Below are 13,532 nucleotides of genomic sequence, written 5' to 3'. Positions count from 1 at the left end.
GCAGGAACCGGCAGGGCTTTGCACCATCTGCATCAGACGGGTCTGAATCAGGCTTGTGTCAGACACTTGGCAACTGGCATGTAAGTATTTTCCGGCGTATAAGACAAAAAATCTTGAAAATCTTCTCAAAAGTCGGGGGTCGTCTTATACGCCCAGTCATCTTATACACCGGAAAATATGGTAAATAAACATCTTGGATCATATACTGTATTTATTTATGGTGTTTATATACCACTGTAATCAAACCAACTGCCAGCTTTACATGGCTTAAAATTAATAAAATCAAACCATAATACTTCAGTAGATTAAAAATACAATAAATAGAGTCTACATAATTGTGACATCCCTAAATCAATCATTCATTTCTGGTATAAGTCAGTTTTCATAACTCCTGGCTTGTCAGTAGTGAGGTTGCTGCCCTGATCTTGGGAGGAAGGATATTCCAAAATTAAGGGCTGCTACTGAAGCATTTCTGATACCATCTTTGCCCATTATTTACCTCTACCTTTCATTGCCCCAACCTTATTTTTTTCCTCTACAGCTCTCACAGGCTGGCGATATCATCTTGGAGGTATATCTGGAGCAGAAGAATCCTGACTATTGTGTTACTCTTAAGGTACGCAATAGTATGTCTTTGTGTAAATTGCCCATGGCCACTCTGGGTTGGAGAAAGCGGGTTCACAACTGTCACTATAAGGCACCACTGATTTTTATGACAAAAAGGTATCAATATATACACTTTACAATGGATTGGCTGAAAATTGGAGTTCTATCTCTTAATTATCCCACAGGTTTCTCCCAAAATGAGAGCAGAAGAATTGACAAATCAAGTGCTTAAGATGAGAAATGTAGTAGCTAGTCGAGATCTTTGGCTGACCTTTGAAGTTTTAGAAAATGGAGAGCTAGGTGAGTAAAAACACTTTGTTTCTTTTTTCTCTGTATAAAATTAAGGCTGCATGATTATACCATATTTTATTTTAAAGGTTGCCCTTTTCCCTTCCCACCCTGTACTAGGCTAGCTAGCAATGAGGAAGGGAAAATAGCTTCTGTTGGTTTGAACTCTGAGCATCTTAGCCCCAGTACTCTTCAATATCTTCATCAATGACTTAGATGAGGGAACTGAAGGGGAACTCTTCATATTTGCAGATGACATCAAATTGTCAGGAGTAGCCAACACCCCAGAAGACAAACTCAGGATTCAAAAAGATCTTGACAGACTTGAACGATGGGCCCTATCCAACAAAATGAGTTTCAGTGTGGAGAAAAGCAAAGTTTTACATTTAGGCAGGAAAAATCAAAGGTACAAGTACAGTTTGGGCAAGAATAGGCTTAAAAACAGTAACTGTGAGAGGGACCTTGGAGTCCTAGTGGACGATCACTTGACTATGAGCCAGCAGTGTGCAGCAGCAGCCAAAAAAGCTAATACAATCTTGGGTTGTATAAACAAAGGCATAGAATCAGGTTCACGTGAGGTATTAATACCGCTTTATAAAACCCTAATAAGACCACACCTGGAACACTGCAGCCAATTTTGGTCACCATATCACAAAAAAGAAAAGAAAAGAGCAACTAAGATGATCAAAGACCTGGAGACTGAAACATACAAAGAACGGCTGCAGGACTTGGGTTTGGCTAGTCTAAAGAAGAGAAGAAATAGGGAAGACATGATAGCAGTATTCCAGTATTTGAGGGGCTGCCACAAACAAGAGGGGGTCACGTTATTCACTAAAGCACCAGAGGGCAGGACAAGAAATCGTGGGTGCTCCATCACTAGAGATTTTTAAAAAGAGGCTATACAGTCACTTGTCTGAGATGGTATAGGTTCTCTTGCTTGAGCAGGGGGCTGGACTAGAAGACCTCCAAGGACCCTTCCAGCTCTATTATATTCTAAAATGGACTGCCTTTGCTGGTGAATTAAGCTTTTCTTCACAAACCACAAGTGTCCATTGCTTGGATCCCACAAGTGGCCAACATTTTCCAAGACAGCTGATCATGCTGCTCAACTGCAAACTGCTTCATTGCTAGGCTGCATAGGTTTGAAGCAATTTGTGGCTCAGAAAAAGATGCAGTTTGTGGGATTATGCCATGTGGTCTAGCAACAGAGAGGCCTGTTCTCCTTCCCTTCCCCTACCTCCTAGGCTCTGGAAATCTTTGGAAGGTAAGTGAGCAATTGTGAGGGGGTGGGGCAAGAGGCTGTGTGGAATCCTGACAAGTGAAAAAGCAGGCCCGTGTCTGTGGGGATCTGGCAGGGCAGAATGTGGGGAACTATGTGGGGAAGGCCCTCTGCAGCATCTTTGCAATAGTTCATAAGGGCAAATGATGTGGTAGTGCTGCAGGCATTGTAAATTTGAAATGGTTTTATGTAGCTTTTGGGAGGTCTATTTGAATAGCTGTTAAATAATCTGTCATATCTTGAGGTATGAAATCTATGGGCTATAAATTGACTTACATTTGATAGACAGCATTTTAAATTAGATCCTGAAGCCTACCAGCAGCAAGCATAATGTCTACAACAGCAGTCCCCAACTTTTATAGCTTGATGGTTTGGTGTGTGGGGTAGAGGGGAACTGGGCTGCATGAATGGCAGGCTGGCAACAGGCGTGCACACAGCTCATTACACTAGCAATGAGCCAGCATGCACACAAAAGTGTTTGCAGCTCAACTTGTGCAAATTGAGCTGCACGTGTGGGCATGCCTGCCAACCTGTCACTCATGCAAGTTGAGCTGCGTGTGCACACATGCATGCTGGCCTGCCACTCGTGTAATCTGGTTGTGAATAGGCCACGGCCCAGAGGTTGGGGATCCCTGTTCTACAATATAACTATCATTCTGCTAAACTGGCTTCCAGAGTCAACAGCTGCTACCGTGTTTCCCCCAAAATAAGACCCGGTATTATTTTGGAGGGATGTTTTACCATAGGAGTGCTGCAGCCAGGCCTCCCATGCCCCAACACCTGTCATGCCGCTGCTTGACTTCTTCAGTGGCTATTTGCTGCCACTTGCAGCCAGATGCCTCGTGGTGCATTGTGCCAGTGCTGCCGGTTGCAGCAGGATGCCACATGGTGCTTCATGCCAGTGCTCTTGGTTGCAGCAGGACACTACGTGGTGCTTCGGGCCAATGCCGTCAGTCATGCAGGATGCCTCGTGATGCTTCAGGCCATTTGCAGGAGGCTGCATGGCACTTTGGGCCATTGCCGCCAATGGTAGCAAGGCACTTTGTGCCATTTTAGTCAATTTGCAGGAGGCCATATGGTGCTTCAGGCCCGGTTGTGGCAGGACACCGCACAGCACTTTGGGCCATTTGCAGGAGGCCACATGGTGCTTCACTGGCAATGGCCCAAAGTGCTGTGTAGCGTCCTGCTATGACCAGCGGCAATGGTCTGAAGCACTGCATGGTGTCCTGCTGTGACCACTGGCACTGGCATGAAGCACCATGAGGCCTCCTGCAAATGGCCAAAAGCACTGTGCAGCCTCCTGCAGCAACTAGTGGCAGTGGCCAGAAGCATCATGCAGCCTCCTGCCATGAGAAGCAGCATCCTGCTGTGACTGGCGGCAATGGCCCAAAGCACCATGCGGCCTTCTGCCACAAGGAGTGACAATGGCGCAATGAACCACCCAGCACAACAAGTGTCAGGGCATAGGAGGCCTGTTTGCAGCAGTCCTACCAGTAAGGTAAGTGGGTGCGGGGTGCGTGGGGCAACTCCACCTCCCTACCCCACCCTAGCTTGATTTTTAGGCATGCGCCTTGCCCCCAAACTAGGGCTTATTTGGGGGGGTAGGTCTTTTGGGGAAACACGGTATCTGTTCTAGTTGTAGCTTCCAAGACATCAACATCAACAGCTCCATGTAGAACAAAATTCACTGATGTAACCAAGAGAGAACAAAGAAATGAATCACTGTGTAATGTAGTGGAATTCTGCTTTAATGGGATGGTGAATCCAAGAAAATCCTCAAATATTCCGTTTCTCCAAGGTATGTGCTATCCCATCTAGAGCAAAAAAAGATACAGTACTTTCTTGACATCTGACGGTTTCTGCAGAAACACTAATTCTGTGTTGTTGGAATTAAATCTGAGTTTGTTCTACCTTATCCTCAAGGGTCTGGGTCATGTTTTCCCTCAGATATTCTGTTCTCCCTGGAGTAAAGATGTAATACACCATATCCTGCACATACTTCTGATGTTTAGTTTCCTGGATGCATCCTTTATACCTGCATATGCCAAACTTTAGATTCTTTTTTCTGAACATCATTTTTCAGAGCGTCCTTTGCATCCCAAGGAGAAAGTTCTAGAACAGGCCCTACAGTGGTGCAAGTTACCAAAACCTAGCTCTGCATATTTAATTGTGAAAAAGGTATCCATCGAGGAAGGAAGCTGCCTTTTCACAGGTGAGTGAGCCTACTATTTAAGAGACAAATATACTTGTTACTGTTTTAAAACCATCAGTATTTTCTATAGCATTCTCATCTGTATAGAAATGGAGTTGAGGGCTTCCAATTTTGCACAGTTAGCGCGACACCTGAGGGATCGCAGGGCTCCACACCCTACAGCCAATTTCTGCCTGTTAGGGGACCCTAAATGGGCCTGAAGTCACCCCGGAGAGGTGACAAAGAAGGAGAGAAGCCCCACTGACTGCAGAGAGATGGTGGTCGATCTGGTCATTCAGGGAAAGCCCTCCAGAAACCAGCAGGAGAAAGGCTAGCTTAACTCCAGAGTCTAGCCAAAGCTATAAGCAGCCAAAGCTCAAAGGCACTATTTTAAGCTGACTGCAAACAACGTGCTTGGAACTGGGTAAGAACACTGATTTTCTCTCTTCTACTTGATAATTGATTTCCTGGGGGAAAATAACCCCAAGAAGCAAAAAGCCTCCAAAAGAGAGAAGGAGGGGGATCTTTGCCCCACCCTCCTACAGATGGAAGCGGCGAATTAAACTTTTTATGAGGGACAGAAATATACTGAAATGAAATGAATGTAAGATCTAAATCTGAATAAGTTTGAAGTTGGTGGAATTTGTTAAGATTTTCTTTTTAAATCATGAAAACAGAAGACAGCAATTATTTATTTTGAAAACCAAAAACTGAATTGGTGCTGACATCTAGTGGTGGATAAAAATATACAATAGTAGTTGCTCCAAAACAGGAACTGGCAAAGCCTAGCAAAAGATAACTTGTCTTTGTGACCTTTAATGCTTTAATAACAGAGAACAGCTGTTACAAAAAAGAAAAAACATTTTGAGCTACCTACAAAGCGAGAATTATAAACTTTAGAAAAAAAATTGACCTTTCTGGATTATAAATACCTATTCAACTGTGACTCTAAAGCTATTTGAAGAGAAGGGAAAACCCTTATTTTTGGCTATCATGGAAAACCAGAGATCTGCAGAAAGAATATACCAAGAAAAAACGAACACTCTCCAGGAGGAGATGTATGATCTCAAACCACAAGGAAATTAAAAATAACTTTGAAAGGATTTCCTGTTCCTGTTTCCAGCGGAGCAGTTGAAAGATTCGGAATGCCGAACCCTTCGGCTGAAATTTCTTTCTGTTGGGGACCCTAAGGGGCCAGAACCCACCCCAAAGAGGTGGATTGAAGGAACAAAATCTCAGGGACTTAGGAGAGACGGCGGTCTCCCCGAACGGTCCAGGAGAAGCCTTCTAGAAACCAACAGAAGAAAAGGCTAGCTAACTCCATTGTCTAATCATAGCTGAAAACAACGGAAGTCACAAGCTTTATATTAAGCGGATTTTAAACAGCATGCTTGAATCTGGGTAAGAATATTGATTTTCTCTATCCTACCTATTTTCCTGAAGAAGAAAGTCCCAAAAAAGTCTCTGAAAAAAAGGAGGGGGTTTCTATTCCCTCCTTTTGGCTACCGGAAGCGGCAAAACTTACCCTTTAGAGAGAGAAAAAAAATCTGAAAAATGAGCAAACGCTGACACCTACTGGTGGGTGAGGATTTTTGTCTCTGACCTTCAAAGTTCTTAATAAGTACAGCTGTGTAAATAAAGTGAGACTAACAAATCTGAAGCAATGAATACTTTACAAAAGGAAACATATGATAAGCGGCAACCATTTCAAAGGACAATGATTTTAAATTACAAAAAAATACAGAACAACTTTGAGAGTATGAATCAACTTATCTCCAACTTAATTTCATTCCAAGAAATTTCCCAGGAAAATACAGTAGAGATGTCTGAACATAATTCTGAGGTTAGAGACTTTAAGATGGAACTGTATAAAATAAAAAATCATGATTTAATTCAAGTGGGAAATATTTCAATGCGTTCAAGCAACTTTGAAGATAAGAAAAAGAATGAGAAAAAATACTTTACAGAGAAATGAATGATGCAGCAAAATACTCTGATTAAGAAAGGCAATGGCCAGAGAAAAAAGATTAAAATGGAAACCAAGAAAATAGATGATGGGACTTATCAGAGAGAATACTTAAAAAAGAAACATTTGTTTGAATATGGCTAAAGAAATGGAAAAACTTTGGAATATATTACTCTTAGAGGGATGATTTCTTTTAACTAATACAATTTTTTTTCTATTTCCTTTCTGTAAAAAAAAGTTGAAATGATCTAAACAAAGCAAATGTTTTAGTTATTTAAATGTGATGATAAGAAAAGCATTTAAAAAGTGTTTTGAATTAGAGTTAAAGGATTAGATGATTAGATCTATTGAATGGAATGCTTAAAGTTTAAGTAGATTAAATATACTGCTCAAAAAAATAAAGGGAACACAAGATAAGACATCCTACTATTAAATACAGTACATTGTGTTGTTTAAGTGTTTCCTTTATTTTTTGAGCAGTATATATTCTCAGCTATGGTTAAAAAGAATAAGAAATTGAGGGAATAAATATATATTAAATTAGGAGGGATACATATTTTAAGTAGTATGTTATTTTTGTATTTCAGTGCTTTTGTCTTTCTTTTTTCTTTTCTCTTCTTTTTCTCCTCTTTTTTGTCTCTCTTCTTTTCTTTTCTCTTTCTACTTTTTTACCTATTGATTAAGAAATATAAAAGTATGAGAGGGCTTATATGGAAAAAATAGAATTAAATCCACCAATGTAAATGTAATTAATTGTTGAGAAAACTGTCACTAGTAAGAATATTTAGAATTTGGGGGGAGAAATAAACTGAAATAAGCACGGTAACAGGCAACTAAAATGACAAATAGGATTATTGGAAAAACTATATACTTAATTGTTGTTTATCAAAATAATGAGAATTGTTTTAATCTAATGTTTGCAAAGAAAGATACTTTGGGGAAAGGGGAAATCAACTGAAATTAGCATATGGAATATAGATTATAGAAATCAATTGTTAAAGATTGTCTTATAAATGTTACCCAGACAATATACTGTTTACAAATTACTGAATGATTTATGTTCTGTTAAAAAAAAACAATAAAATATATGAAATGCATAAAAATAACTTTGAAAATATAAATGAATACATCTCCAATTTAACTTTACAACAAAAAAACTTTCAGAAAATAAAAATAGAGAGTGAGCAGATAAAAAAGACAACTGAACATAAACCAGAGGAAAGAGATTTAAAGATGGAACCTAACAATAGAAGGAAGTATGACTTAACCCAGGTGGAAAAAAAACTTGCAAGAAATATTTGAAATGGAAAAGATAACTTATACTGTAAGACCACAAAATTAGTGAGGACAAGAAAAAAGACTCGACAAAATGGATTACAGTGCTGTCAGGAGAACTATGAAAACTTGAGAGACAATAAATGATAAGAGAAATTAAGAGAGAAAGAAAGGAAAAGATTTTCAATGAATACAAAGGGGTGAAACATTCCCATAAAAACATCTTACTTGATTTGCCTTTTGTACCTATAACAACATCTCTTTGATTCAGCGTAGCATATTGATCAGGAAAGATGTTTGGCAAAAAAAAAGGCTAAAGTGAGAATTAAGAAATTAGATGATGGGATTTATCAGAGGGAATATTTAAAAATTAAACATCTGTTTGAACATGGTTAAAGATATAGAAAGATTTTGGATATAAATGAATTTTAGTTTAAGAGAGATCAGCCCCTCAAGTAATATAGTATTTTTTCTTTCTTCTTCTTTGTTTTGTTTTTTGACATGAGAAATATAAAAATGTTGGGATGGTTTATATAAAGGAAATGTTTTAGATACTTACAGTAAGTGTAATTGAGAAAACTTCAATGGATACTTTTTTTTGAATACATCTAAAATATTAGATAATTGGAGTCATTAAATGGAATATTGATAAGCTTCCATTTCAAAACATTTTGCTTTGCATTACTCCTGAAACAGAGGAGAGACACCAAGATTGGAGACTACAGGATTTCTTTCATAGAATTTATTTTATATTTCTTTATATATTATGTTTAAAATCACTTGGTGTGGCAGGGCTCCTATGTCCTCATTCAGGCACTGGGCGATCCTTCAGTGTTTCACCAGGGCATAATCGTTTAACAGCAGAACTCCATGACTGATCAATTGCTCCCCTGGTTGCCAAAAAAAAGAAGGCCTATAGCAGACAGTAACGAGCAAGCAGGCAAACCTTTCAACAGCCACCTTCAAGTGCTCCAGAGGATGTGTCCATTCTCATCACCATCTTTCTTAGAAAAAGATATTCAGATTCAGCAAAGAATCGTGAAATTAAAAAGATGTCACATATCTGCCACATAATTACTAAATAACGATTCTACTAATTTGCCCAGTATATGTCTTTGAAATATACCTTCTCTTTGTCAAATTTATTCCCAATGTCTCTATTTTGCTATAGATACTAAACGTGAGAGCCCAAAATGCGGTCTTTTGAAATGCCGTGAGGAATTGGCCAAGCTTCTGGGGAACAAATTTCAGGAACGCTACTTTGTCATCAAGGACCAAAAGTTGCTTCTACTCAAAGAAAAACAGGTATAGTAATCTGACAAATTAACACAACAGAACAGAATAACAAAGTTGAAAGGGACCTTGCAGGTTTTCTAGTCCAGCCCCCCCTGCCTGCTCAAGCAGGAGACCCGCCAAGACCATTTCAAACAAATGGCTGGTAATTTAGTAATTTAAGTTCAACAGTCACTGGGTTACTAATTCTTACAATGGGGAAAGGACCTACAAATTTTGGTCCAAGCTTTTTTGAAGGTTGTCTAGACTGCCCATACTTGGTAGACAAATAAACTTCATCCCCTGCTTCAATTTTTTTCTGTGGTTGTCTTTTTGTCAGCGTATTTCTTGTACATTTCTCTGGCCTCATTCAACGCCTGGTGAACCACTGGCCACATAGTTTGCAATTGTGAGGGTGAGGCACTTAGGTGCCTTCTGTGGGAGTTCTGGCATGGCAACAAAGTCTCTGCCAGTTGCAACTTGGAAAGGGGCAAAGCCAATGCTGCTATATACTGCATTGTTATATACCACCCCTGCAATTGGGAACAGGTTTGCCCAATTATCCTGCTGATAACTGACATAACATCTCAGGTACTTTCCACTGGTACGTTCATAAGCACTGTTAATCTGAAGATGATGCAAGGAACTAAGACCTTGGGTGATCCCTAGTAATTTCACGAACTCTTGTCAGAACTGAGAGGTGAATTACACTCCTTGATCAGAGATAATTCTTTCGGAAGCCCCATGCAGATGATAAATGTGTTGCACAGTTTTCCCAGGGTTTGTGCAGAGAGGATCTTTGGGCATGCCACAAAATGTACTGGTTTTGAAAAAAGGGTGGCAATAACCCAAATCACAGTGTTCTCAGAGCTTTCAGGTAGCTCAACAATGAAATCCATGGAGATTTCTTTCCAGGATGCTGAGGGGTTAACCATCTGCTGTAATAACCCCCATGGCTTGCCTACCATCCCTTTGCCACTGCACAACTAGCCACGTAGCTTCTACATCCTTTTTCATGCTGGACCAGATGTAAGGTTTTAATGAAATCAAAATGCCCTGCTGTTTTACAGTAGTGGCTCCTCTGCAAAATTAAGAGCTATTGGCTGTCTGGCACATACAGTTTGTTGCCCATCCATGCAAGTCCATTGCACGTGCACATGTTTTCCTTGTTTTTTTTAAGAATCATTCATCTTGGAGCAGGGCTGTTTTTATTCCCAGGGTCCTGTCCTCAGCCAAATCGGACAGTGCTTTCTGCTGGATTCTGGTGGTAACATGTGTCGCTACTTGATTGGCAGGCATGATGGCATCCACCACCTCCTTCTTGATACTGTTACATTGAGGCATTCTCAACAAGGCATCTGCTAGAATGTTTCTTCCCCCAAACACTGTAATGTAAAATTAAATCAATTGAAGTATTACACTCATCTCACTTGTTTAGATGATAGCTTTTTTTTTGGGGGGGGGGGCGATGTTCAGTGCTTCTAGGCTTTTATGATCAGTCCAGATCTCGAAAGGTTCCTTGTCCCTTTCCAAGAAGTGCCGCCATGTGAGTAATGCCCATCTCACCACATAAGCCTCTTTTCCCCAAACCATCCATCTACATTCTTCCTCAGTTTTTGGAGGTGTAAGCATATGGCTGCAAGGCCCCTTGGGATCCTTCTGGAGAAGAACCACTTCAACCACAACATTGCTTGCATCTGCCTGAATGGCAAAAGGTTTATCAGAGTTTGGGTGTTTTAGAATTGGCTCAGCTGCAAATAATCTCCTGAGTTTTTCAAAAGCCTTCTGGCATTCCATAGACCATTTGAAGTGGGTTCCAGTTTTAGGCTTTTCCTCCCCTTCAGTTTTTAATGTTGGTTAATGGCAAAGCAATCTGAGTAAAATGAATTGTCTATAAGTATTCGCCAAGCCCAGGAAGCTCTGCAACTGCTTTCAGGTGCACAGTGCCTCCCATTCCAGTACTGCTCACGCCTTTTCTGGCTCCATCTCCACTCCTTCATGGGAGTCCTGGTAGCCTAGGTAGTCCAATTTGGGTTGGTGAAATTTGCATTTGGAAAGTTTCACATATAACTGTGCTACCAATAGCTTTTGCAGGACAGTCTCTACTAGCTTAACATGCTCCTCCATGGCTTCAGTATAAATTAAGATGTAATCCAAATAGACCAAGACCCCCTTGAATAAATGTTCATGCAGGACTTCATTAATTAGTTGCATGAACATGGTGTGTGCCCCGTGCAGGTCAAAAGGAAGAACCTGGAACTGGAAACAATTCAATAGGCAATGAATGCAGTTTTCCGCTTGGCTCCAGCTTTAATTTGCACCCACTAATATGCCTCTCTCAAGTCCAGCTTTGGCTAGGTGGGCCAGCATTTCCTTCATCAGTGGCAATGGATATATGTTCTTCATGCAAATGCCATTCAGGCCTCTGTAGTCTACATGAAAGCCTCAAGGACCCATCTTTTTTTTCAATATGGGCACTGCTGTGCAGGATTTCATGGGTTGTATGAACACTCAGCTAAGTTTTTGTCAGTTATTCTCTAAATTCATCCAGCTCCCTGGGTGCTATAGAATATAGCTCAGGCTTGGGAAACTTAGCTCATGGTAGAATCTCGATAGCATAATCTGTGGGGCAGTGAGGAGGGAGTTGATCTGATTCCCACTTACTGAAGATTTCTTTAAGGTGGTACCAGTATTCTTCTGGAATGGGGGCCCCTCCCCATCTCTCACTGGGCATGATAATTCACCCGTATCCTCCCCTTTGTGCTGTGGGGCGGGGCATACTTGCAAAGTTCTACTTCCACAGCCGCCTTGGGGCCTGGGTGTGGCTGAGGGAATCTTAGGCATTTCCTCACCCATAGCGCAGGATTCCATTTCTCTAGACACGTGAACCCCAAAATTAAAGCTATATCCATATTTAGTGCCACAATGAAACGTATGGTTTCCATGTGGGTTCCAATTTTCATCTCCATGAGTTCTTTTAAAAATCTAGAGAAGCCATTAAGGAGCCATTCAACTATTGGAATGCCACCAGTACTTTTAGTTTGCAGAGTTGCATTCTAAGCCCCTCTACTACAGCTTGGCTTATAAGATATCGGGTACATCCAGAGTCTGTTAAAGCTACTAATTCCACTTTTTGCCCCAAAGAGGCTATTCTTATTTGCACCCTTACTGCCATTAGTTTTGAGTCACCAGTGGATTATTGTCTCTGCTGCCATCCTCTCCAACCAGTTTCTGGCTCTTCATCAGGTTATCTTCCTACTCACTGGAGGATAAAGAGAACTCTTCGACTTTGTTCCCTCCTCTGGCAATGGTCTTGGGTTGGCCATAGCTTTCCCCCTTTTCAGGGGGGTGCTTAGTCATGGGGCCCTGCTGTGGGCTTGAGCAATCAGCTGCTTGATCACCCTCTTTGCCACAACAGAAGCAGACCCCAGGGTGCTGCTTGGGATTGGACTCTCCTTTGCTCATCATTGGAGGGGCTTTCTTCTCCAGTACTCTGACCACTCATGGTCCTCGCTATATGGTCTTGTGGATAATGGCAAGGTCGATTTCCACTTCACTGGCCAGGATGTAGCACTCATATGCCCTTAGGGAGAAGGGTGGCATATAAATTTAATAAATTCAATTCAATTCAACTCATACAGTGTTCTGGGTGACCCCTGGGACATCCAGGTTGAGGCCTTGTTGGAAGTATTTCATTCCATGTCTTGTGGCCAGTCTGGAAGCTGGCTAGCCAACCCCCAGAATTTTTGGATGTAAGCTGTGATTGATCGTCTGTCCTGCCAGATGGTCTTGACCCTTGTCTTTGCTTTCTGGTCTTCCAGAGGGTCCTCAAACCATTGTCTCAGAGTGATCACGAAGTAGTCAAAGTCATGCAGCTTTTTGGTGCCAACATTGTGGAGTGAAACCACCCAGTTGGCCACCTCCCCCTCCAGAACCATGGTGATGCAGTTCACCTTGACTTCGTTGTCCAAGAAGTGGGTGCAGGGCGCATGGGACAGCTCCCATCCCCACTCTAGCTTGATTTTTACATGTATGCCTCACCCCCAAACTCAGCTTATTTTAGGGGTAGGGCTTATATTAGGTGCACACATGAAAATCAGGCTAGGGCTTATTTTTGGGATAGGCCTTATTTTCAGGAAAACACGGTAATTCTCTGCTACAGTTGCAACTGCCCATATGTTTCATGATCCACTCCAGCAAGATAGTCTGTGGTCTCTTGTTTTAAATGGCACTACAAACCTAATTCAAAGGTCTTGGCAGAGGCATCCTATGGAAATGAATTCTGTGACAAAAAAGTATCCTTAGGTTATTGGACAAGAGCATTTTAAATAAAAGTAAGGAAATAGAAAAGTTAAGTCCCTAATTTGAATGTTGCCTTTCTCAAGAATCTAGGAAGTTGTCTTGTTTTTTTGTTGAATTGGCATATTAGATTACACATGCAAGTGACTAAAAGCTGTTTCAAGTGTGCTTGTATAGTGAAAAAATAGTTCCACTTCATTAAGGTTGAATAGTAATTGTCTAGTCCAGGGGTAGGCCACCTTGGCTCTTTTATGACTCGTGAACTTCAACTCCCAGAATTCCTGAGCCAGCCATGCTGGCTCAGGAATTATGGGAGTTGAAGTCCACGAGTCATAAAAGAGCCAAGGTGGCCTACC

General features: G+C 41.1%; 1 protein-coding gene across 1 annotated transcript in view; it reads left to right on the top strand.

Moving 5' to 3' along the window:
* ARAP3 (ArfGAP with RhoGAP domain, ankyrin repeat and PH domain 3) overlaps positions 1–13,532 on the top strand; it is a gene marked incomplete at its 5' end in the record, with an annotated part of 118,565 nt that overhangs the window by 81,049 nt on the left and 23,984 nt on the right. The window contains 4 exons of the mRNA XM_083360270.1: positions 542–616; positions 792–906; positions 4,257–4,385; positions 8,777–8,910. Coding sequence (XP_083216396.1) covers positions 542–616; positions 792–906; positions 4,257–4,385; positions 8,777–8,910 — 453 coding nt within the window. The remainder of the gene's footprint in view (positions 1–541; positions 617–791; positions 907–4,256; positions 4,386–8,776; positions 8,911–13,532) is intronic.

The sequence above is a fragment of the Vipera ursinii genome (assembly GCF_947247035.1).
Source record: "Vipera ursinii genome assembly, chromosome: 3".
Lineage (NCBI taxonomy): Eukaryota > Metazoa > Chordata > Lepidosauria > Squamata > Viperidae > Vipera > Vipera ursinii.
The sequence above is the reverse complement of the archived record's forward strand: the minus strand, read 5'-3'. Positions and strand labels throughout refer to the sequence as shown.